This window comes from Kogia breviceps, chromosome 6 (assembly GCF_026419965.1).
Source record: "Kogia breviceps isolate mKogBre1 chromosome 6, mKogBre1 haplotype 1, whole genome shotgun sequence".
NCBI classification, from domain to species: Eukaryota; Metazoa; Chordata; class Mammalia; order Artiodactyla; family Physeteridae; genus Kogia; species Kogia breviceps.
In genome coordinates, this window is record NC_081315.1 from 110768755 (window position 1) to 110794278 (window position 25524).

Here is a 25524-nt window from a genome sequence, read left to right on the forward strand (position 1 = left end):
AAGAGAAAAACAACTGTAAAATATATTTGATAAAAGAGACAGATTTGTTTTAGCAGTTTACATGTATTTTTAAAAACATCCTATTAAGTGTACAAAGCAACTGAAAATTACCTTAACTATAGTTTTCTAAGTTTAAGGGCAAATAAATTATTTTTTCCTAGCACATAAAAAAGAGTTACAGTCAGCAGCAACATTTAAAAGACTACTTTAAAAAAATACTACTCACAGGTACAATCCCCTCCCCCACCCCATGCAGTCAGTCTTTTCTCCAGTGCAAATTATTGATTTGTAGACAAAAGTATTCAGAAAACACACATCTGATTATAGCATAAGCTATCAATGACACAAAAGCTTTTGTGATGAGAAAAGGCAATATCTCAAATCTAAGAAGGTAAAACACCAAGTAGCAAAAATGAATCCTTTAAGAACTATCAAACCAAACAAAAAATAAAATTAGATATAAATTCAAGTTTTAGACTGTGGTCAATTGAGGTCTAGACAAAACCCTATGTTTGTTCACTGCCTAGTCTCCAGTCTGCTCCAAGTTTGAAAAGGTAATTGAACACAGTCTATAATTACTGGATTAGACACAGATGGGCTCTGTACATTTCAGGGGGAAAAAAGCACTGTTTTGATTCATTTTATGATTGCCTGTAAGGTCAGACTTTTCAAAATGTACTTTCATCTGTTAAATGGTTTCTCAAATTCCCTGGGGTAGATCTTCAATAACTGTGATGTTTTAAGCAATTTGGGTCTATCAGATCCTGTCTTTGAATGTAACTAGCTGCCCATTTTCTAGTATTATAAATGTGCATGTAGGTTAATTGCTACATCTCTTACATATTTTCTGAAGTTGCAGTTTTGGGGGGAAAAATTGAAAAATTGTGCCCCTTCTCCGACAGGAGTTGGTCATATTGATGAGGATTTTCACATAAGAGAAAAAATATAGCTATTTAATAACAAATGACTTACTGTCATCTAAAGTCCATGAAAAATATTTTCTGACTCAAGTGAAAAACAGAAACAAGGAAACATCAACATTTGGGACAAAAGCTGTAAGCAAAGTAAGTTTAGATTCCTTCCAACTGAGTAATTTATAAAACAAGATAACACACACTTGACTCACCTTATGCATTTTTATTTAATAACTGTAAATGACTAGGAAGTACGTTATCTGTGTAAACACAAAAAATGAAAAGTTATTTCCTAATCTAAAAAAAGAAAACCCCTAAACATAGCATTCTATATCACTTACAATAATAATGATGTCATTATATAGCAGTGTATTATAAATTCATGGTGGAAAATAATATCTAACTTGGAGAATTTGGTATTTGGTCCCTTCAGTGTCCTGCCTATCCTATTTCCAAACATCTCATGTTAAAACAATTTAGTCAATAGAGCTAGACACAAAATTTTTAATTATAGAATTTGTGGCATAACCAATAGCTTCAGTTAAAATACCACAAAAAGTCTTCTCTGCTTAGTACACTCAACCACAGAAAGTAGATTCTCAGGCTAAAGACTTGGTCAAAGGGGCTCCCAACTCCACCAAACGAGCCCGGAGAAGAGCTGGTTCAGGCCAAGGGCGGTTCTGTACCAGCGGCACAGAGGCTCCAGGCCCAGCAGGACAGCCTTCACCTCGTTCCCACCTTTCACAATGCCACATTAGACTCGCCTGTTTCTTTTTAAAATCTCCTTCATTTTCTATTCCCCAAGTTCACTTCAGTTGGCTACTCTGCGATCCTGATAGTATAGAAACAGTATAGAAACACCTCAACTGTAGAAAAAAAAAAAGTGTAGAGTAAGAAATAACTCTAAAATGTTTTGATATGTTTTAGGAAGTTGGTTTTGTGTGCATGTGGTGTGTGTTTTAACACACATGGAAAAGGAGAATTTACAGTCACCTAATAAAACCTACGTTGATATTCTTCATGAAATTACACATGCAAATAGGAAGTATTTATAGACAAAGATTTACAGCCATGTTCAAGAAAATTTAGCAATTTTTCTGACACTCTCTTCAAGATGCATAAATATAATCTACTTATAACCTCCTCTTGTCACAAAACCAAGGAGTTTCTAAACCACACAGATAATCTTGGGTTTTTTAAAACACACTAATTTGAATAGAAGAGAAAATTTTGCAGAGACAAATGTTTATATCACTATTTACATGAACAGAGCTATCATCATTTCATTTGTAAGTGTTCCCATAAATATTGTTCCAACTATAATAGCCTCACATGTACTAAGGACGTGGTTTTTTAAATTAAATCTATTATATATTTGTTATATCTTTATGCAAAATGAACAGGGGCCTCTATTTTATATTTTGCATATGTATGGATTTTCTTATTAAAATTTCCTAAACATAAGATATATCTGTATTAAGTGAAGCTCAGAGTACCACGTAAATGCTGTAGAAAATTATTAACAATTTCCGTCCTTGCTCTCCATCGAGCTCATGCACAAAACCAAGATAATATCGGAATAAAGCATTTGTACAGAAAACCATGACAGAACTTTGGCCTTGTTACTGTGCTATTCTATGCTTTCTTCGTAAGGGTGTATATAAACTGAGTGCCACAAGCCAACCGAAATGGTAAAACGGCCAAGGAGGGAAGTTTCCCTAGGTAAATCTGTTTGTGAAATTAAATATGCGTTTCACAAGACTGGTTACCAAAAATTGTGCCTTAATGTCCACTACGGACACACAACAACTACTTAAGAGAACACAAGGGTTTTCTTAAAAAGATATACATGCTATGAATTAATTCCATCCTTCCTTCCCTCCTTCCGTCCTTCCTTCCTCCCTCTCTCTCTTCCTTTCTTCCTTAATTTCATTTCCAAAGTCACAGGAAACACATTTAAAAATATTATAATGAATTTGATACATATTATTTTGCATCAATACCCGGTTTTAGCCCAGCTCTGGCTCACAACAATCTTTACTCACATACATGTGCACTTTATTTCTTTAACATTAATACTTTAAATAAATTGAACTTAAAATCATGAAACTATAAGAAACAAAAGAAAGCCTGGAAAGATTTCTTCTTAGCCTTTCTCAAAGAAGGCCTTTCCCTTTTTAAACAACTTACATGATGTTTTATGGTCCTTTTAGAAGAGAATTATGGTAAATGGCACTCCAAGTGGGTTGTGTGAACCCACAAACCACTCCTCATAAAAACTGCTATAATTTTCCAGGACAGGGACAATAAAATATCATACACAAGCCAAAGCTAAATCACGGTGTGACCACAGTAACAAACACATTATTTTCATGAAAATTAAGCATGATAAAGCTAACAAAGAAATGACAAAGAGAAAACTTCTGACAGGTTTTTCTCAGTCTACTTAGCACTTACACAAGCATTTACAGAATTTTCCTCCATTTCCTAAGTGGCTTGAAATACAGGTGCTAATCTAGTTCCCAAGTTTTTATATGTAGTTCATCTATTTTCAATAAGAGATTAAGAAAATAAGTAACTACAACTGTAGCTCAAAGAACACTATAAATAAGCCAATCAACCTACCTAAAATTATTAACATTTTTGTTTCTAATCAAATGTTAAACTTTATGGAAAGTTCAAATGAAATTTTCCGGAGATGCATTTCCCATTTCAGACCACTAGGGACCAACGAGTGTCTTCCATTCCCAAATCAGTAACTTCGCGGTTAAGAGAATGAACGTTGCAAACACTAGCAATGTACTCCCTTCTCCCGAACAGAACCAAATTCATTATCTATGAAACAGCTGAGAAGATCTAAACACTGTACAGAGAAAAAAGGATGATCAAATGAAATTTTTAAAAGATGAAAGTAATTCAAATGGTATAACTCTTTAATCATCATCTACTTTGAAAAACTTCCCACTTTCCCTTTCCCCAAGACAGAGTTATTAAACATTAAAACTGAAAAACAATACTAAGACCATGGTTTTCTACCTCAGGGGTGGGAGAAACTACAATACCACACTGCCACAGAAAATAAAGCCTGCCTAATAACAATTTACTGTTGCTGATCACAGCAGCTTATTGCTAAGTCAGGCATAATACTGAAATTAGGATCAGTGAGCCAGGCCAAAATATCTATACAAGAATATCATTTACAGAGAGTTAGCTTATGATGCAGTAAGAATGGTAAAATGAAACAGCGTTTTCTACTTATATCTGGTATTATTAATTCTGGTCAGAGAGAATTATTTAAAATATTTACAACACCCCTTCACAGCAAAATATTGGAAGAGAATTGGAATTAAATAATACAAAGTTCTGAAACAAGCAACTGATAGAAACCTTAACAGACATGTTCTACTGCTTTTCAGATTCTTATGCTAAAATGGATGGCTCTTTCTAGAGTAACAAATTATGCTAAACTTATATAGTATTTTTGCATGTAGCTCAAAGTTCCCAACTGTTTCCGAAAGAGTACTGTTAATTAGCATTGCAAACTTCTAGGAGAATATGGCAATGATTCAATTAAATCTGCTAAGACATCGAACACAGAAATTTGCTCTCCTTCCTCCCACACACAAAATTTAATATAATAATTCTAAAACAGCGAGTTGGAGAACAAAAGTTGAACACCTGAAATGCATACTTGTCAAATCCTTTCATATAAAAATGCACTTTTTTATAAGAAGAAAATTTTTGGCTTCTAAATCAAACTTTAAGAAAGAGGACATTTAAAAATGATTTACAATATTAGATATAAAGAACAAATAGTAATGTTTAAATAGTATGCTATTAAAACTAAATTCATTACTCTTGAGGTTAAATAAAGCTTTATATGCTAAAGTATGTCATTGTATTTGTTCAGACAGTCTAGCGGGTCTTTGTTTGTGTTTATTGGAAATGCCTTCCAAATACTAGGCCCCAAATCAGAGCTTCCCAAATGGAATCTGCAGAGAAAAAACACTGATTCCAAAAAGAAGACTGTGCAAACAACACATAGTTCCAAGATAAATAAATCTACCCAAACCAACTAAACTGTTCTTCCAGGTTAATCAGAGACTCCTGCCTCATAAAATATATCTCTCAGAAAACTTAAGATGTCCACGTCAGACTTACAATTAAAATGATCTTCAGAACTAAAAAATGTCATCAGCCCAAACACAATGAACAATTTATCTAGTCTTGCGAATAGATACGAAGAATCTTTGAAGATGCAAAATATCTTCACCTCATCCTACAAAATCTGACCTGACTCCTCCTCCATTTACCAAAGGCTACCCACCCACCCAATCCACCCGTTCCACTGCCCTTACTGGACTCTATGTTATTTGCCTAATATGGCAACCCTGTAAGCAAAAAGAAGAGTTTACTGAACCTCTTTCCTTGAGGTCCCTCACTGACGTTTCTTTGGGCCCACAGCACGGGGGTATGGGCCGATCTGCATGGCTGGCTCTACACACATATCACGAAGCTTTTACAATTGACCACACAAACACAATACCACAATGTAGGTCAACTTGTGCACTGAGATGCCAATGTGAAACTTATATAGAAGTAAACTACAGACATAAATCTAAAAGGGTAGAATTCCACTCAGTGATCCTAAAATTATTTCAAGGAATCAATCTCCAAGAATGCATCATGAAATCAGAAGAGCCCAGTTAAGCTTTAAGACCAGGGGTGGGGGGGGGTGGGGAAAGATGAAGAAAGAAAGAAAATGAAAGACTTTAGAAGAGGCAGCAAATGTTTCACCAATCATTATATCATTGAGAGGGCTCAAACTACAGATGAAGTTAGAATACAGAAGATTGTAGAAAGGGCATTTAAAATTATTAACTGATCAAAAATTTGTAGTTGTCATTTAAAAAAATACAACTTAGCAATTCAGTTCAGAAAGAAGAATATCCCCAGAAACATACACATCTGTTTAATATTACAAGCCAACTGTCAACATCCTAAGTGAAGTTTTAATTTAATATTTTTTCTTTCTTGATGTTTTACCTTTAATCAATGCCTCATGAGAGTATCAGCTTTCTATAAGAAACTGTTAAATATAAAGAAATGTTATTGTAGCATGTTTATAAAATCATAGTTCGAGAACTTTTTATTTTTCCAAAGCCTGACCACAACTTAATTATCTGCAGGACATTCCAGGCTCACAATTGCAAGCTCCAGTTCCCAAGCAATTTTAAACAATATCTACTGTACAGGACAGAGGGTACACAACAGACCGCAACATGGTTATATTTCCAAAAGTCAGCATTAGGCCCTTTAGACATGGTTTTTATTTTCATTAAACAATATTTGTTTCCTCACTAATCATTAAATGGTTTTCATCACTATTCCCTGTTTTCCTTTCACATGTCAGTTGTTAGCATCAGTGTTTGTGTTCATAATAAATAAAAAAGTGACCCACCCAGTTATTTAAAAACGAACACACACGATGTCTGATTCAACGAGTGTTAGAGATTCCATGACAAACTCACACCCTGAATACTGTTCTATTTTAATCTAGACTTTAATGGAGGAACAAACTGTACAATACTCCTTTAAATCAGATTTAAGCTTTGTGCCTGCTTATGTTATTGTGGGCACGCAGATCTAATCAGTGGTTCAAGACACATACTTGGGAAAATGCAAAAGGAAGAAGAAAAGACAGCAAGTTCATATTCCTGACCATAATGGAGAGGAACTGAAAATATTGCCAATTCCTACAGATGGATGAAAAAAGTAGCCTGATTAAAAGTAACATGCCAGAAACTGACCAAACTGTGGGGGAGCAACTGACAGAGCATTCCAGAACTTTAAGAATGATTCTGGGGAAGAAAATCTTAAAAAAAAAAAGAGAGAGAGAGAAAGAGAAGAGAAAGCTGTATGCTGTGAGGTTATTAAGAACAATTTTAAAATATATGAAGTATGGAAGAAACAAAGAAAAGTACATCAAAGTCAGAGGTAAAATTAATAGCCAGTAGAAAAAATAATCCAATAAATAATCCAGAAAATCTTCAGGAAGTCAGACACTTAAACTGTTACACTGGAATCACCAGAGTTTTCAGAAGAATAAATTATTTAAGTCCAAACAAACTAATTTTGGATTTCAGATTAACTGGCCAGTGGATATGTAAGCTCAGAGAGACAGACAGACGCACAAATAAATGCAGGGCACATGCATTTACTGGTTTCCATATTTATTTATCAAACACTTTATAACATTTCCTATGTGCCAAGCACTTTCAAAGCGCTTTGCTCATTTAATCCTCCAAAATTAGGTACTACTTAATTCCCATCCTACAGATCAGGAAATGAAGTCAAGTAATTTGCCCACAAGTCACACACCAGTAGGTAGTCACGCCCAGAGTCCACACTCTTTTTTTTTTTTTTGTGGTACGCGGGCCTCTCACTGCTGTGGCCTCTCCCATTGCGGAGCACAGGCTCCGGACGCGCAGGCTCAGCGGCCATGGCTCACGGGCCCAGCCGCTCCGCGGCACGTGGGATCTTCCCGGACCGGGGCACGAACCCGTGTCCCCTACATCGGCAGGCGGATTCTCAACCACTGCGCCACCAGGGAAGCCCCCCAGAGTCCACACTCTTAATTAACCACCATGCCACCAACCTCCCAGGTGACGTTGCCTTTATCAAGATAAGAAGAGGTCTGTTATTTGGAGGGACCCAGATGCCTAACTCCTCCACAGCCTCCTTTCTCCTTCTCCTCTACCAGCCTCTCAAATGTTGCCATTCCCCATTCCCAGGCCCTCTTTTCTTCTCGTTTGAAACTCCCCTTGGGTAACCTCACTCCTTCCTCAAGGCTTCAACCTCCACCTATACTCCAATGTCTCCCTGTCTATGTCTCTGGCTCAGAAACCTTTCCTGAGGTCCACTTCTGTATCTACAATGGCCTGATAAACATGAATCCCTTGGGTGGGAGTTCAACAGGCACCTCAAATAACCACAAAGATGAACTCATCTTGAACTGAACCAGACTCATCTAGTCACCCACAACTGAAACCTTGAATTCATCTGGAACAATTGATTTTCATCTCCTACATCTAACAAGTCCCAAATCCTGTCAATATATCTTAAATCTGTCCTCTGTCCCTATGGTCCCTGGCTCAGTTCACTGGGTCTTCACTCAGACTTCATTTACTGCAACAGTCAATGGATCCTCCTCCTCACTGCCAGTCCTTCTCACCTCCATTGAGTTTACCAACGGCCAGCAGAATGATCTTTCTAAAATCCATACCTGATCCTGCCAGTCCCCTGCTGAAAACGTTTTATGGTTCACCATGGCTTTGAGGATAATGACCTTCCTTCCCCAATCTAGGGAAATCCCTTCTACTCTTCAAGGCTTAGCTCTCCTGTGAAGCCCTCCCTTCTTCGAGCCCCTCCCACTGAGTTCTTCACTTCTACCTCTGTGTCCATATACACTTTGATAATAGCACTTATTACAACTATCTGCCTATTAGTCTGTCTTTTCACTAGACTATGAGTTTCTCCTGGTCAGGGATATTGCCTCACTCATGTTTGTACACCCAATACCTAGTTGCATGCCTGGCATACTCTTATCCAGAGTGTTCAAAGAAGAGTGAGTGAGTGAGTGAGTGAGTGAAGACTTCATTCGCAGAGATACCCTCAGTCCAAAGCAATATCAATAATCTGTCTAAGGCAGAATGAAGCAGCACAATTTTGAGTGTAACGTACATCTATTGTTGGCCACCACATCCACTGCCCTACTCCTGGGAAAAGCTCCCCAAATTTCCTTTGGAAATCATTCTTTCCCTATTCTCAGCCATGTGTGACACTGCTCTATTTGCAGAGCTGGGTCCTAAGCAGACCTCTGGAGATGGGTTTAAGGAGAGGCATCTGCCTCAGTTCCAAGATGCCGGTGGGTACTCCGAGGAAAGCACCTCTCTCTTCCTCTGGATGGGGTAGTATGGCAAGTAAGGTCTGCACGTGCTGCAGCTCTACAGCTACCATGAAGCAGAGCTTGGAGGTACCTTAAGGGAGATGCTAATACCACGAAGGCAGATCATAGGAAGTGAGAAAAAAGGCTTTTGGTGACACTGTTTTGTCCTCTGGGTCCAGCCGTACTGGAGGTTAAGTCCTATTACTAGACTTTTCAGTGACATAAATCAATAAATTCCCTTAATCATTTAAGCTAATTTACATTGGGTCTCTGTAACTTGTAATTGTAAGACTCCTGATACAGCAAGTTAGTGTTTTGTGGGAAGAAAATCAAGCTACTCATTTGAAGAAATGCACAGAAAAAGGAAACAAAACAAGGAGAGGGTGAGAGAGTAGACCACAAGTTAAATCCAACAGGCAACAGGAAAAAAGGTTAACAGGATACTCCAAAACACAAATGAGAAGGAGATTCAAGATGCCTTCCTTTCCAGACAGCATTAATCAGGCCTTTATAGGAGTATTCTATGGTATATTTATGAAAAGAATAAAGTTTTATAAAGAGCTAGAAAAAGAAGTTTAAAACATAACTAACACTTCTTTCTGAAAAGGCCTTTATGAGAAAAAGAAAGGGCTTTGGGATAATTTAATCTGGAGAAAGCAAGTCCTAGAGGCAATTTAACTTGTTGAAGGGTTATTTATAAGGAGGTGACTAAACAGCTGTTCTCCAATTTCACAGGGAAAAGAACTAGAGGAAATTGATTTATATTTCAGAATGAAGCTGAAGGCAGGCAAAAGGAAGAAGTACTCGAGGGAGAACTGTTAATGGTGAAAAAAAGTTAAATGAGAAACTGGATTTTTATGGCTTTTAGAAGTTGGAAAATCACCCTTGTTGATTCTTTTAGCTTTGGGTCAAACTAGTAAACAAATATTTGAGAATGCCTTCTATTTATTTCGTCAAATACCATGTACTGAATCGCCACTATGGACCAGGCACGGGGCTGGGCACTGGGAAGGGAAACGTGGTGAGTAAGACGTGGTGACTGTCCTGTCTAACGGCTGCAGCACTAGCTACCAAAGCCAGTGAGGGAAATATTTTAAAAACATCAAATCACTCTCACCCTTTCCTTTTCCATCTCCCATGCTCAAAGATAAATAATATAGTCTGGAAGACAACAGCACTTGGAAAGCTAAGCAACAATGCAATCATTAAATAACAACATGTGAGTGCCTATCTCTTTGCTAGATGGGATAGTGCTTGATTCATAAATCACTGAATAAAGCCAATGAGATCTTCAAAAAGTAATAATAATAACACCACCAAACAATAATGTAAAGGCTGTCATAAGCCACATATAGTTACTGGCTTAATGAGTAATACAGGCAGCAAATGCTTTGAATTCAGAAGAGATTAAACTTCTACCCTTTAAGGATGGGTAGAATTTGAGTAAGTGAAGGGGAGCGAGCCATCCAGGCAAGAGAAATAGCAGGAGCCAAACAAGGAGACAAGAAAGCAGAGGAGTTTGTGAAAAGAGCAGCCCGGTTAAAGCTGGTAGGATGATCCAGGGAAGTGTGGTATGTAACACTGGAAAAGTGGGTAGGGCTAGCTTTATAAAGACCTTTGAAGACCGGCCAAATAACAGAATTCACTGTGTGAGGAATGGGCAGTACTGAACATTTCTGAGCACAGGAACATAAGGAAAGCAGCATTTTCGGCACAGTGGCTTGGCTCTGAAGGGGGGGCGGGGGGCGGGGCGGGGAGTGCTCAGTGCTGTTCCATCAACTCAGGCTCAAGATGGTGAGAGATGAGCCCACATGGTAGCAGTGGGCCGGATGAGAAAGAGAGGAAGCACAAGGCACAGATTAACTTCACAAATACGTGCTGAACTCTGCACTTCGTCTGTGCTATGATGGGGAGTGGGACACAGTCCCTGTTCTCTTGGGCCTCAGAACTCACTGGACAGGGGAGGCCAGCAAAAGGGAAACTGAGACAAGTGCAGAAATGGCAGTCAGCATGGCTGAGTGGCCAGTAGGCTCTGATTCCCAGAATTGTATTTACATGAGCTGAACAAAATCAAACAGTCAAAATATAAACAGAAAAACCAATCCTCCCAAAATATCACCTGATGTGTATCATGGGAGATGCTGATTTTTACTGCCAGTTGAGTCATGGAAAAGTATAGAAGCAAATATGCCTGTACTGATTGAATTGTACCAAGCAATGAATACAAAAAAGACTTTATAAAAGAGAAGGTCTTTTTTAGGACTGAAATGTTTCCAGATTTCATCCTTTGACATAACTGAGATATATTCACAGATTTCTCACTTACCTACAGATAAGTATTTAGACGCCTTCAGAAAATTCATCACCTTTCCTTGATATCTCTTTTTTTTTTCTTCCTTCCCTTAATTTAATTTTGATTTAACTTCCTCTTGTCACTGCTTGCTTGCAAATCACGGCCTCTATGTCTGGAGTCAATTAGGGCTATAAAGTACCCCACCACGCCTTCATCTGGGGACCCATTTATATATATTTACTTATTTCAAGAGGTAGAGCTAAAAGCCCGTAACTCCAAAAGTTTCCAATCAACCATCACATTCTATTCTTTGGAAAAGTAAGTTTCTCTCCGCAGTTAAGAAGACAACATCAAACTATATTTTGCAAGAATATTTCCTCTCCACCTGTAAAAAGATGAATTGTGCTTTAGGAATTCATTTGCAAAAAATGGCTTGAGTGTGTGTAATACATGCTTAATAGCAATAACGTTATAAAAATCTTTCTACCATTTAAAATTAAATGTAATTTCCTTATTACTTTAATGGAATCCTTTGGAGGTAAAGTATTTAACTAGTCCCTTTCACATCAAGTATTCATTATATAATTCCCTTTTAATATTAGGTATATTAGGTATGTAAACCATCCACTGACAGAATAAAAACACACATTTTCACTGAAACAAAAACAGGAGAAAGACAAGGCAGCTTGATTCAGAATCTGGTAATGGGTTACAGATTCCATTCCAGTTCAGATTTATAGTCAAAATGCCACAAGACCATTTACCACCTCTAACCCTTCAGGTCATATTTGGAAGAGAAGTATGAGCTGCCACATCACTAAGAGAAAATCTGTTTAAGCCTAAAATTCTTGACATTTCCCTATTGTAAAGTTGAGGGGGAGACAGAGAGAAACATATCGCCTTTAAAAGCCACCTTAAATAAAAAGGCAAAGATGAATTGTCCAAAGTTCTATCCACAGGGAGGAATTCCCTTTGTCACTATCTTTCAGGGTCACCCCTGAGTGGGGCTACAGTACAACCCTGTCTATTGATGGCTGGTACCAGCCTATTGGCTAAAGCCATCCTAACCCATGGGATGCCTGACATACACAGGTAAAAAATTCTAGGGCTGGTGGGCAGACACATAATCTAAGTAATATATTGTGGATGCAAAGCCTTAACCCAGTTCCCAAACCAACTCCTGCCTCTTCCAGCCCTCCAGTCTCCTGCTGGAGCCTCGAACTGGCTGCACCCAATCAGAAGCCAGAGAACAAGGACACCCAGTCACGCACTCCATAAAGATCGGCCTCCTGACGCAGGAGCAGAGTGGAAAGGATAGAGAGCAGATCTGCAGGGGCTGAGGGGTAATACCTGGCACACGCCATTACCTACTTTTCACACTCCTTCCAGTTAAACTGAGCTTTCCTCAGATTTTACCATCCTGTGCTTTCCCACTCCTAGAGCCTTTGTCACGTGTTCAGTCCTGCATCTCCTCTCTCCATTCCACATGTGGAAAATCTGGGATGCCCACCTAAATGTCACCTCTTCCATGAAGCCTCCCCTCAACCTTACCCTGAAGTAATCTTTCTGCTATCTAAATTATCAAAGTTCCTCTTGTAAAAACTTCTATAATTATGTCTTATGAGTTTACTTATCACTACCTGATACAAGTATTTTTTTATCTGTTTACTATAAGTTTCCCATTAGAATATACTCTCCATGAAAGCAGAGATTTTGGTCTGTCTTACCTTTGCTCTATCCCCAGGGTCAAAAACAGTGCATAGGGCTTCCCTGGTGGCAGCAGTGGTTGGGAATCTGCCTGCCAATGCAGGGGACACGGGTTTGTGCCCCGGTCCGGGAAGATCCCACGTGCCGCCAAGCGACTGGGCCCGTAAGCCACAATTGCTGAGCCTGCACGTCCAGAGCCTGTGCTCCGCAACGGGAGAGGCCACAACAGTGAGAGGCCCGCATACCGAAAAAAAACAAAAACAAAACAAAAAAAAAAAAACAGTGCATAGTGTATAGCAGATGTTCAATAAATATTTGTTGAATGAATGAATGAATGCCTTCTTCTAGATTGTTATCATATTGAAGACCAAAATGAAAGTCTCATTCATCTTTCCAGCCCAAAGAGCAATCTAAGTGCCTTCCTTATACTTATGGGCAGATATTCAAAAAATATAAGCTGATAATAAAGTAGTTGCCATTTAATAAGTATCTCTAATGTACCAGATACAATGCTGGCAGCTTTACATGAAATATCTCATTCAGTCCTCACAACAACCCTAAACGGTAGTATGGCAGAGCTGTGCCTTCTGGATGAAGGCCCTCATTCCCCCAACATCCGGAAGAATTGCCTGCTGATGGCTCACAGCTGAGTCTCTCTCAGGCACTGTCCTCAGCAGAAGGAAGCTATGTCACCCAACTCGAAGGCCTTTCCCTGGTGAAGCCCTCTTCTGATGACTGACCAATGTTTTTAAAGGCCTGGCCCCTTGCCTCACCTGAGCAATTCTGAAAAATCATCTCAGCTCGAGTTCTCCATGAGACTGACTGTTGAATGAACAAATAAATAACAAAGTAGTGTCCCAATGACAGAAAAGGGAATTATACTTTTTCAGGTGGATATAATATATAAATTGGGTCTCCTTCCCTCTCAATGATTTTACTAACTAAAACTACAACCCTCTTTCCATTTTCCCAAAAATATACCTCAACACTACCTCTAAAAAATACAGTTACTAGTAATTGTTGACTAAAAAAAGAGTTTGATTTGGAGGCAGCTGTATTTCCCCAAAAGCTGGTCAGGCATTTTCAAATACCTGTGATTTATGTAGCAAAATATGCTCCTGAAGACAGTAGATTATATGACAACATGCCAAGGAGAAAATCACCAGAGATCTGACCTGTGCCATACAAAGTGAAGTGCATCTCCAAAGTCCCAGGACAGCACTCAGCATGCACATACCCCTGCATCCACAGAACCTGGAGAGGTGGCAGGCGATCCCAGGAATACGGCACAAGCTCATCAATGTTACATCATCTTGGGCAGGGCACCTTGGTTTCTTCATGAGTAAAGAAACCTAACTTGCAAGGATAGTCAACCAAATTACAAAGCTTTTAGCAGAGTGCCAGGTAGGGTAGGTGCTCTACAAGTGGTAGCTATTATATCGTTTATTATTTTTTAGAATGACAACCAGAAAGCTAAGACATCAATGAAACATTTGTGGATGATTTTCTTGTACAGGTTAAGAAAGTCTGAATTGAAAATCCAGCTGAGTTACAGGAAAATTACTCCCTTTACAAAAGATTTACCACAGACTTCCTTTAAAGAGGGGCCCCCTCCGTTGTACATTTAATATATAATTAGATACTGCTTATTCATGACATTTTTCCAATCAAATGATATTAATTCTTTTCCATTCCTCCCACAGCAAACAAAAACTCATCCGCCTAGAGTTTTACTTATTCTGTTTTGCTTTTCATTTCAAGAGTAATATGTGTTCATTAGAGAAATACAGGAAGATAGAAGCAGAAAAATAAATCACCCATAGTCTCATCAGCCAGAAATAGCCATTGTTAGCATTTTACATGCACTAAAATGTAGGCCAGAACCCACTGGCCTAGTCAGCCAGTTTCCTTCTAATCATTATGTCCATGCCTAGAGTTTTTTGATTTTGTATATATAGTTCTAATTGTATCTGGTTTTGGTAGTATTTTTTAATCTGAGCAATTCTTCTCATGTCATGACAAACTTCAGTATGCCGTATTTACCTAATAATTTCTTGTACTTGGGAATAATGCTATAGTGTCTCTATGTAAAGTACTTGTGATAGCTGGTATCATCAAAATCAACACCATTATTAAGATTACTGGTGCTAATTTTTAAACTCAGAAAGACCTCCCACTTCTAGAAGATAGGTCAATATTTCATATACATTTTCATTTTCTTCAGTTTTGCTTTTACAATTAAATCTTTAGTCCATGTAAAAATTTAATGTGTGTACAGTAAAAGATAAGGACCTAAAAAAAAAAAAAAAAAAAAAAAAGCCCTTTTTTTTCAAAGTGCTAACCAATTATCCCCAAATCACTGAATAAACCTTCTTTTTCTTACCGATTTACAATACCTCCCTAAACAAGAGTTACACACACGTACACACCTGGCCTAACAGGCTTCACTGATTGATCCATATATGCATATATTATTTTTTGGCTTTAAAATGTTTTAATATTTGGTAAGGCTAGTACACCCACCCCAACACACACACCCTTCCACTTTTCTGCAAAAATTAATTAGCTATTTTCACTCATCTTCTTTTCTAGATAAATTTCAGAACTACTTCCTGCTGGAATTTGGAATAAAGCTGCACTAAATCTATAAATTAATTTAGGAATAACTGATGTCTTTTGAACACTTTCCCTTCCACATACACAATATGTGTTTCTATTTATTCAAGTTTTCTATATCTCTCTTCAAAACTGGGAAGTTTTCTTCAAATGAGGCATTTACATTTCTTACTAAGGTTATTTCTAGAAATGCTTTTTGTTACTACTGTAAATGATTTCATTAGACTTTAAGTGGTCATTAATTAGATTTGGATGGCCACTGATTTTTGTACACTTATTTTGTACAAAAGCTCAGGAGGCCTTCTATAATCTGCAGACCATAAAGTACCTCCCCAAGTTTGTTTCACGCCACTGACAAAGAAGAACCCACTGGCCTAGTCAGCCAGTTTCCTTACTGTCACTGAAATACATCCTGCTCAGGCTCACCACCTACCCAATATTACTTGCTCTTCAAGGCTCTGCTCCTACGTAAAAGTTTTCCTGACTAGCCTACTCCCAATTATCACCTACCCCTTTCTATTCTCCTCCAGCGCCAAAATAAGTTCTCATACATTTAACACTTTCCCCAAAGTTAGGAATAATCTTCTTTTTATCAAATTAGGGCATTCAATTTTTTATATTTGAGAAAAGATTCAACAGAAAACAAGTAAAGTGAATTTATATACATTTTGCCTTTTATCTTAAGAGATTATAAATTTGAGACAAATTTGGTAAAAAATGTACTGTTTGTTTAAAATAGTGATAAACTGAAAGCAGCCTAAATATCTTTCAATAGAGGTTCAGGTGAATAAGTTATGTAATTTTTTTTTTTAGGTAAGAGATTTTTATTCTGTAATATTATTTTTAATGGTTATGCAGCCAAATAAATTGATGACAAGAACAATACGATTGACACAGAAAAATGTTCACAATATGTTATTAAGTGAAAAAGCCAAGACAAGATAAAAAAAAAAAAAGAGGGGCTAGAAAACAGCATTGTAGAAAAATTGTTTTTGTTTAACGGGAAAAATGTCTGAAAAAATGTATACGAAAATTAAAACAGTGGCTATTTCTGGCCAGTAGTACTATATGTGAACTTCACTTTCTTTTTTATTCTGTTTAATGAGCACTTACTGTTTTTATAATCAGATTTTAAAATTAGTCAACTTCAAAAACATGCCCCACTGATAACAGCCCATTATGAGTACATAATCACTATTAAATCAAACATACTTGTGGAAACATACCGAACAACAACTTTGAAAAACAAAATCATTTTTTTTTTAATCTAGGTGAAAAATTCTGAGTACATAGGAACTCGGGGGAAGTATCATAAGGCGCTGGGCAGTTACTACTGCCCAGCATTTTTCAAAAAATGCTTTTTGAAAAAAGCATTTCAAAATATATTCTGAGACTTTCAGAAGAAAGAGTACTGAATCATGGAACCACCCTGTTGAAAAGGTCCTTAACGGTTATCTAGTCAAAGCTCCTCATTAAACAAGAAAAATGAAAAAAACAAAAAGCAAACGAAAAACAAAAATAGAGGTTAGGTGAGTTCTCCAAGATCATACAGTTAATTATTGGCATAGTCCAAAAGTATTTATAATTCAAAACTTATGCTTTTTAATTCCTTTCTCAATTTCTCCCAGTCAAGATATGCTGCAGTCTGTCATTTCTACTCAGACTATAAAAGACAAATGTTGATTTTTCTAGGGTTTTCTTATCATCTGTCCAAAAAGTGAACAGGAATGTATACAATATTGTTAAATGAAAAGACTCACTTCTCTTGGTTAAATATAGCTTCTGAGCTCCATAAGAAAGTTTTGACAAATAGGCATTATGTTAGACTGTAACAAGTAGGAGAAGGCAAATTCTAGTATTTACAGACTCTTGAGAACCTGAAAGTCAGGAAGAAAAAAGTAATACCAAGTTTAAAATTACAAATGTGCTGCAAACTTTTCATATGTGAGCTATATGATATATGAGTTCATTCAACACATTATACTTTTCACTTTTCTGGTTTATTCACTTTCTCTTAGAGGGTTCGGAAGGGGCCTCTTTTTAAGTCAATTTTAAACTTAATATGTTTTAAGCACAACAAGTTTTTCATAACACAAGCCATAATTAACCATTGTAAACGTCACTGATACTTTGCCCACCAGAGGGAGCCCATATAGATTTTCACATAACAAGAAACCTCAAACATCAAGTTTGTATGAATTCTAGAATCATATTATTCATATGATCAATATTGTAAAATCACTTGATAATATTTCTATCCCCCCAAATAGAGAAAAATTAATTGAGATCAGGTATGTAAAGCCCTCAACAGAGTTCCTGACCTATAGCAGAAGCTCAAAAATAATTGACTTTCCAAAATTTGGATCCTCCTGAGTATTAGTTATGTCACTCAAAGAAAATAATCTGGTATTCTAACTTGTACACAAGTTGATGTGAGCTCAGTTGATATCTGCCCTGATAGACGGTTCTATCCTTGGTATGTTGACAAACGTGGTTCTCAAGCCTGCAAGATGGTATCAGACCATGGACAGGAAGAGTTCATTAAAAATGTCATCCTGAGAGGACCTGTTTTGGCAGCGCTATCCTTAGTAGGTGATACACTGAACTACTGGCTACCTGCCAACTAGAAACTGAGAAAAGAGGGAACTCTTTGACCCGTTCCAGATTTTTCTTGGAATGAAGGAGAAAGTCAACTGACTATCCCTGAGAACCATGCTTCTACAGTATGTGATACAATCATTACCACCAAGATGACTTTCTTTCAAGAATAAAGAATGCAAAATTGAGAATAAAAGTCTGTATAAGAACCTGGTGTCTAAATGGCCCTACTGAGTATCCCCATCTGCAGTCTGGTGTGGTTGACTTGCCTTGTAGCTCTCACCATAATAAGGCCCAGCCCCATGTTCCCTGGATTTGTGAGGTGGATGGCTGGGCATATGAACTACATGTCTATTTTAAAGACTCAATCATCTCCAAGATCTAAATATGACAAACCTAGAGGACCCCACTGGGTTCCAGCTAGGCTCTCCAATCCAGATTTACCAAGAAGCACTGCCATTGGGGAGTTACCCACCACTTGTTGTCTTAATAAAACTCTAATGTCTGTTGGGTCCCATGAACCTATTCTCCACTGTTTAGAACTGAGAAAGGGAAGGCATGATTAATTGGCATCCTACTCAAACTTTGAAAAAAATGTTATTGTGATATCTACCGCCATGAAATTTGCCAACTAGAAAGCTGGGAATTATTCTACCTCTCCCTCTTTCTAACCCCACCAATGGCTACATTTTTTAAAAATCCACCTCCTAAATATCTACTTCATCCATCCACTCTGTCACTAGCTCATCAGCTCTCACCTGGATTACTGCAATAGCCTCCCAATTAGCTCCTCTATGTCAGTCGTGTTACACTCAAAACTCATCTGTAATATTGCTGATTATTTTAAAAGACAAATATGAACTTTTCAGGCCTCTGTTCACATAGCTTAGAGAATAAAGTCCAAACTCCTCAGCACTGCTGACAATGCTCTCACCCAAGATCTGGCCAACTTTTCCTCTAAAGAGCCAAACAGGAAATACTTCAGACTTTGCCAGCCTTTGCCAGCTACAACTCTACCATTATAGCACAAAAGCATCCATAGCCTACATGGAAACAAATGACCGTGGTCGCATTCCACTGAAACCTCATTTACAAAAATTGGCAGCAGCTGGATTTGGCCTATGGGCCAAAGTTGGCTGAGCCCTGCTCTAACCTAATCCAGCAGAGCCTCATCTCCTGCCTCTCTGCCCCTCACCCAGGCCTGCTCCAGAAAAGGGCTCCAATCACTCCAGCCTTGCCTCTGCTCCCCCCAGTCACCCTGCTGTTGTATACCTGGTGCCTTTGCTAACACTCCTCCCTCTGCCAGGAATGTGATTTAACTCCCTTCCTTTGTCTGGTAGAATGGTTCTCATCCTTCAAGGTCCAGTTTGATTTTCTACTGATTCTCCCTCAAGGAGCTTTAGTTATCCTTTATTTCTATTTTCAAAGAGCCGGGACATATGTCTCATAGTTTTTTGTGACCTCACAATGACTGACACCTATCAAGAGTCCAATACTTACAGGAGATGGAATAAATCAATTAGTATTGAATAAATATAATTTCAAAAGCTACAGTTTTCATAAATCCTGGAAAATTTCAGGAGTGCAGTCCATACAAAGGGCTCACTATTTATATCATTGAAAGTCATTAGCACTGAGTTCTGCTTACAGTACACACTCGGTTATTATGATCCATAAAAACACAGCACCATGAAGTTAAAAGAAGACTTGGAGAACATTAATGGAGTGAGAAACTGTGTCTCTCTGAGCCCTATGGCTGGTTCCAAAGGGGCTCCTCAAGGAGAAGGGGGAATGGCGGTAGAGGGGCAAGCTGGCTGATGAACCTCTCTCTTCCCAGGCCCCTCATACCAGCCTTAGCAAAAGCTGCTCCTTATTTCATTTGCAAAAAGAACTCCCCATTAATTTTTTTTTAATCTATATGATTCAACAGACCCACGTTCTGTTTGAATCCTACATCCTAAACCTACACTGTTTCCTGATCTATTCCTGTCTTGTGTGGGCCTGTCTCCAGCTTCTCACTGACCCTTGGCACCTGTTGCCTGATACTGCTTCTTTGAACCACGCTCCCTCAACTGAAACCCAGTTTAAGTAGAATTATACTCAATCCTTGGATAAAGTCTATTTCCAGCTACTATGGATAATAATCCAGGTGGTCCCAGCTTAACCTTTGGCTCCAAACATTGGCACACAAGTTCAACACTACAACTCAGAAGAAAATCGAGGACCTGGGGAATCAATGCTGAGCATTACGGTTGTCACTTCTACCTGAGTTGTTGTATTATTTATGGGTCTGCTTCTCCACTTGACTATAAACTCTTTGATGTAGGAACTAAATCTTACTAATAAAATAAAAGCTACTATTTAGTCAAGGGTTATTCCAGATATTGGATTAAGTGTACATATATACTGTATAATATTAAGGAATCATGTTAGGATCACACATTTCTAGAATTGGAAGGAGGCTTGGACAGAGATCAACCAGCTCCAAAATTAAAAGCAAAGTGACACAGTAGATAACACTCATTCTTTAATTCAAGAAACATTTACTGAGAACCTATCCTGCACTATTCTAGAACCTAAAGAGTCTTTGTTTTCATGAAGTATATAGTCGAGTGGATAAAAAACAAGTCAATGGAGACATGATATGTTAGATAATGACAGGAATAAAGTGGAGTAAAGAACAGAAAAAGGATGCTACTTTATACAGGGCAGTGGAGGAAGGGCTCACTAAAACAACGAATGAGCAGAGGCCTAAAGATCAAACCACATGGAATCTGGGAGAAAAGTGTTCCAGGTCGAGGAAACAACAAGAGCAAAGGTCCTGAGGTAGGAATGTGAGGAAAGCAAGGAGGCTAGGGCAGCTGGAGTAGAGTAAGAGGAAGGTGAGAGGAGGGGAGCTCAAGGAAGGTAGCAGGGACCAGGCCATCTGGCTTTGGGTTGCTGTAAGAAGTCTGAATTTAAGACAGGAACTAAAGATAATTAACTCATAAAAAAAAATAAAAGTAAATGACACTTAGCTTTCACAAAAGCAATGTATAATAATCAAAGAAAAATTCATCTGCGTGCCTAATCTGAAAATAGAATTCCCAACAACAGGGTCGCTGTTTATCTTATAAACAAGACATCTTTGTTTTACAAGAAATCGCAACAGTTATAGTCTAAGCTGTCGGTTTTACCAATGTGGACACTGAGGTGCAGAAAGATTAGGTGGTCTGTCCACTTCATGGCTGAACTTGGTCTAGAACACAGGTTCCCTGATGTTCTGTTCACTGGCTCCTGTTGCCCCTGCATACTCAGTTTGGCTACTTAGAGGGGTCTTGGTTTACTGTGTATTGTTTCCCCTGGACTCTGTAACCTTTATAAATTAGTAAGAAAATGAAAGAGCCACCCCTATGAGGCACCTCCAGACACATTCCCACACCAAAGCCTGTCATACAAACTCCCACAATTCTAGTTTTTTATTCCCCACAGGGTTGAAAACCACCAGGCAGGTAAAGTGAACACAGGTCAGGCACTGTGCTAGGGAACAGAAGGAACATTTTTGTCGGTTTTGCCTGCCCAGCATCCCTTACTCCCTAGTGTCAGACATAGCACTCCCTTTTCCAAGGTTCTGGTGGGGCAGCAATCACAGCACCCAACCCACCTACTGGAGTGGACATCTGACCTGGCCATGTGAAGAACCTCATCGCTCTGAGGCCATAAAGAGGGCTCAGGACCCAAGCAGAACCAACTAGAGTCCTTTCCTGGGGTTTTATGGATAAGACCTAGAGAAAGAAGCTCCTTCCTGTGTTTCCCAGTTATACAAGCCAACACATTCCTATTGTGTTCAGGTTAGTTTAAATTAGGTTACCCTTACTAGCAATCAAAAGAATTCACACTCATGCAAGCACTTGCACACCTTTTCTCATTTCATCTGCATAACCACCTTATGAGGTTGCTATTATTCACTCTATTTTAGGAGTGAGGAAACTGAGGTTAAGTAACTTGCCCAAGTTCATGCAGTAAGTAAAAGGCATTCAAATTCAGGTCTTTATGCTCCAAATCTTATTCAGTATGCAATTATGAATTCAGTATTAACTCAGGAAGAAGAAACTCAGCTGAAGAATTTTTGGTTTAAAATTATAGTGGAAATGTATGTATGGGGCAGGGTGGGAAATAAGCAACATTAAACTGGAGTCAAAGGACCGGCTTCTTCCTCTGGCTCTGTCCTTTGACCTCATCTATTATGACTCTGGGCAAGACATTTATTTCACTTACCTGAGTGTTCGTTTTTCCACCTATAAAATGAAAAGACTGAACAACATGAACTTAAGATCCTTTTAAGTACTAAAAGAAAAAAGTCCATGGTTCTGCTTCAGGCATACAGACTCTATTTTTACTATATGTTATGTAGGATGTCAGCAAATTTCAACTTGAATGTCAGGTCCAACAATAGGTAATGGTTGCCTGGGGCACAAAGTTGCAAAGGATTCTGAGCAACTTTCCCAGATGTACTGGGAAATTAACACTGGCTTCCATGGTCCCAGGGATGGAGAAAGAGGAATAGCTGCATGCTTGCCACACATATGCCATCGCTGAAAGCTTCACCTTGACAGAGGAGGGTCACTGCCTCCACTATTGATGCTATTAATACCTACACAGGATTTTCAGATTCCCTCATGAACTTACTTGGTTCCCCTTTGCAAGTAAAGAATGAACGTACAAGAAAGCAAAGTGGTGTAGGGAATAAAGTTTTGTGCCACTGATGAAAATACATCTAAATGGCCTACACAGGGTTAGGGTAGGAGGGTGAAGGGGTACAATAATAATCATTATGGTTCTTTACGTTATATACAAAGTCTCATAAGATCCTAATAATCAGCTTACCAGTCAAGTAGGGTATTATCATGCCCATTTCATAGAAAAGGGAAATGAGACTTGGGTAACAGGACTTACCCAAGTCACCCACATCTAAGTAGCAAAACCCAGATTGGAATCTAAGTCTTCTAAATCCAAGACCCAGTTTCTACTCCCAAGGTCCCCATTAATCCCACAGCCCAAATGAGTTAACTAATCAAGCTCCCATTGCAAAGTGGCCTAGTTATCACTGTTAGGAGTTGTTCAGCTGTGAAAAGTTCCCCCCTCCAATCTGAAATGCCATTACTAATTTGTTTGTAATTTAACGGGTAGACACGCATTGAGTATAAATAAACTGAGCATAAAGTTACCCATCTCCACACCTTTGTGCATACTCTTCTCTTAGCCTGAGATGCCCTTCTCCACCTTATCTGCACTGGAACCAACTACTCTTCTTTCAAGATTTGTTTCAGGCATCATTGCCTCCGTGAAGCCTTTCTTGGCCCTGATGCATAATTGAACACCCTCTCCTTTGTGTCCTACACAACGTCTTCAAGGCGTTGTGGCACTTCTTTTGGTAATATGTCTGTCTCCCCCACCATTCCTTTTAAATCGCGTTATTCTAACACAATGCTGGTCAGAAGGTAGGCGCTTAATGTATGCTTATTGATGGACTGAATATATTCATCTGGACCAATTTCCCTTCCGAGGCTTGAATATCCTCTGCAAACTGCCACTCACTAATTCATTCATACATATATTAAAAGATATCTGAGTGTCTACAAAGTACCAGGCACTGCACTGTGTATCAAACAGAAGTGGATTTACCATGAAGTTTGAGCGTCAGGGCCCCTCCCTTGCACCACCCCCCAAAGCTCTGAACCTTTTTTTGTGTGACTTTGTATTTTTGTTGTATTTTTATTTCTTAAAGAGGACACACAGAACTGTATAAGCTTCAAGCTCCACAAAAATTAGATCCACCCTTGGTGCCAAGGATCCAAAAGTGAACCTGGCAAACTTTATCTCTCCCCTTACAGAGTTTCCTGGGTAGTGGGGAAGGAGACAACCATTTGTTCATTCATTGATCCAACGAGCATTTACTAAGCAATGCTATGAGTCAGGCTTTGGGGATTCTGAAGTGAAGCCAACACTGTTACTGCCTGGAAGGAGTAGGTCCCTGCTCTCCCGAACGAAAGCCTGCTGTGTTCAGGGAACAGAAAGTAGTTTAGATGTCTGTAATACAGAGTGTTTGTGAAAGATTATCCTAAACCAGTATCAAGACAGACCGGTCCCTGGCATGAACCCTAACCTATTGCAGGAGGCAAGGAGAAGGGACAGGTCGGCCGAATGCGATCTTGAATCTCAGTGCGGGGCGGGGGAGGGGAGGAGGCTGACACAAGTAAACAGAAGAGATAAATACACTGTGACTGTAGTCAGTGCTGCGACGGGAAAGCAAAGGACGATGGGGGAAGCTTCCCCTGCGTTCAGGTCTGCAGTGACGACAAGCTCATTACCTCACAAAGCAGCCCATGTACGTTGCAGACATAGTTCCGAGCTCCCCAACATGCGTCCCCATTCCTCGACCTAAGTTTGTTCCTTTCCAAAGACAGCAGTCGACTCTCTGTGACCAACTCTCCTGCCCGCCCCCCCCCCCTTGACACAACCTTCTCCAGGAGCTTCCCTCATCCACTGCTTACGGGACAGAGTCCGGTTTGGGGTCTGGGGTCCCTGCCGCGGGTCCGCCCCCTCTCCAGCCCGCCGTTTCCATAGCAACCAGCTCACCACTTCGCGCGCCCGACTGGAGAAGTCGCCCTTAGGCCGGGGGCTCCGGCGGAACAGCTCGTCGCGGCTGCCCTCGACCCCGCCGCCCACCGCCACTCCCAGCGCTTTGTTGCGCGTCTTCACGGTCTTGACGCTGGCCCGGAACAGCAGTGTGATGTCCACCGCCATGGCGACCCACACCCACGGCCCCCACCAGGCCCGCCCACGTCAGCAGCCGGCGACCGCGGCGCGAGCTGGGCAGCTGGAGGACCGTTCCGTTTCCGCACGCCTCCGCCCACCAACGGCGACGCGAGAAGAAAGGTTCCGGCCCACCCGGGGCTACCACTGCGAGAGGAGAAAGGTTCCGGCCTCTGCCGGCGCGCGTGCCCATCCCCTCGGCGACCCGGACCCAGCGACGCTCACACTCGCGCCCGTTTCTCCTCCCGGCAAACTTTGGCGGGCTTGGCCGCGCGGGGAGGTCCCGGAGTCCCGAGCCCTCGCGAGCTCGCTTAGGGCGTGTAGGCCCCGGGACCGAGGGGATCGGGAAGCCGGAAGGCTGGCTCCATTCTCTTGGCTTCCTGTTGCGCGGGTTGCTAGGGGACAGGAAGCGACCCAGCCTGATCCAGACCTCATGAACCCACCTTGTGCGGGACCGAAGCACGTGGGCGGTGACCACCTGGGTGCAGTAAGTGCTAGGGCAGAGCAGATGTGCACGGCACAGAGCTAGAGGCCAGAGACCTTTCTTTTCCAACCGTCACCCACCTGATCTGTAGAATGAAGCCAGCACCTTCCTCAGTGTTACTGTGATAGTTAAGCGAGATAACACGTGCGAAGTGTTTTGGCGTTGCTTG

At 39.8% G+C, this 25524-nt stretch overlaps 1 protein-coding gene across 2 annotated transcripts in view; it reads right to left on the reverse strand.

Moving 5' to 3' along the window:
- STX18 (syntaxin 18) overlaps nt 1–25253 on the reverse strand; it is a 128280-nt gene extending 103027 nt beyond the window's left edge. Inside the window, exon 1 of one of the 2 annotated variants that reach the window (XM_059066292.2) lies at nt 24695–25253. In XM_059066292.2, the coding sequence (XP_058922275.1) occupies nt 24695–24862 (168 nt within the window). In that variant the 5' untranslated portion in view covers nt 24863–25253. The remainder of the gene's footprint in view (nt 1–24694) is intronic. The other variant, XM_067036393.1, reaches the window with a different exon arrangement.
- Between the last annotated feature and the right edge of the window lie 271 nt (nt 25254–25524).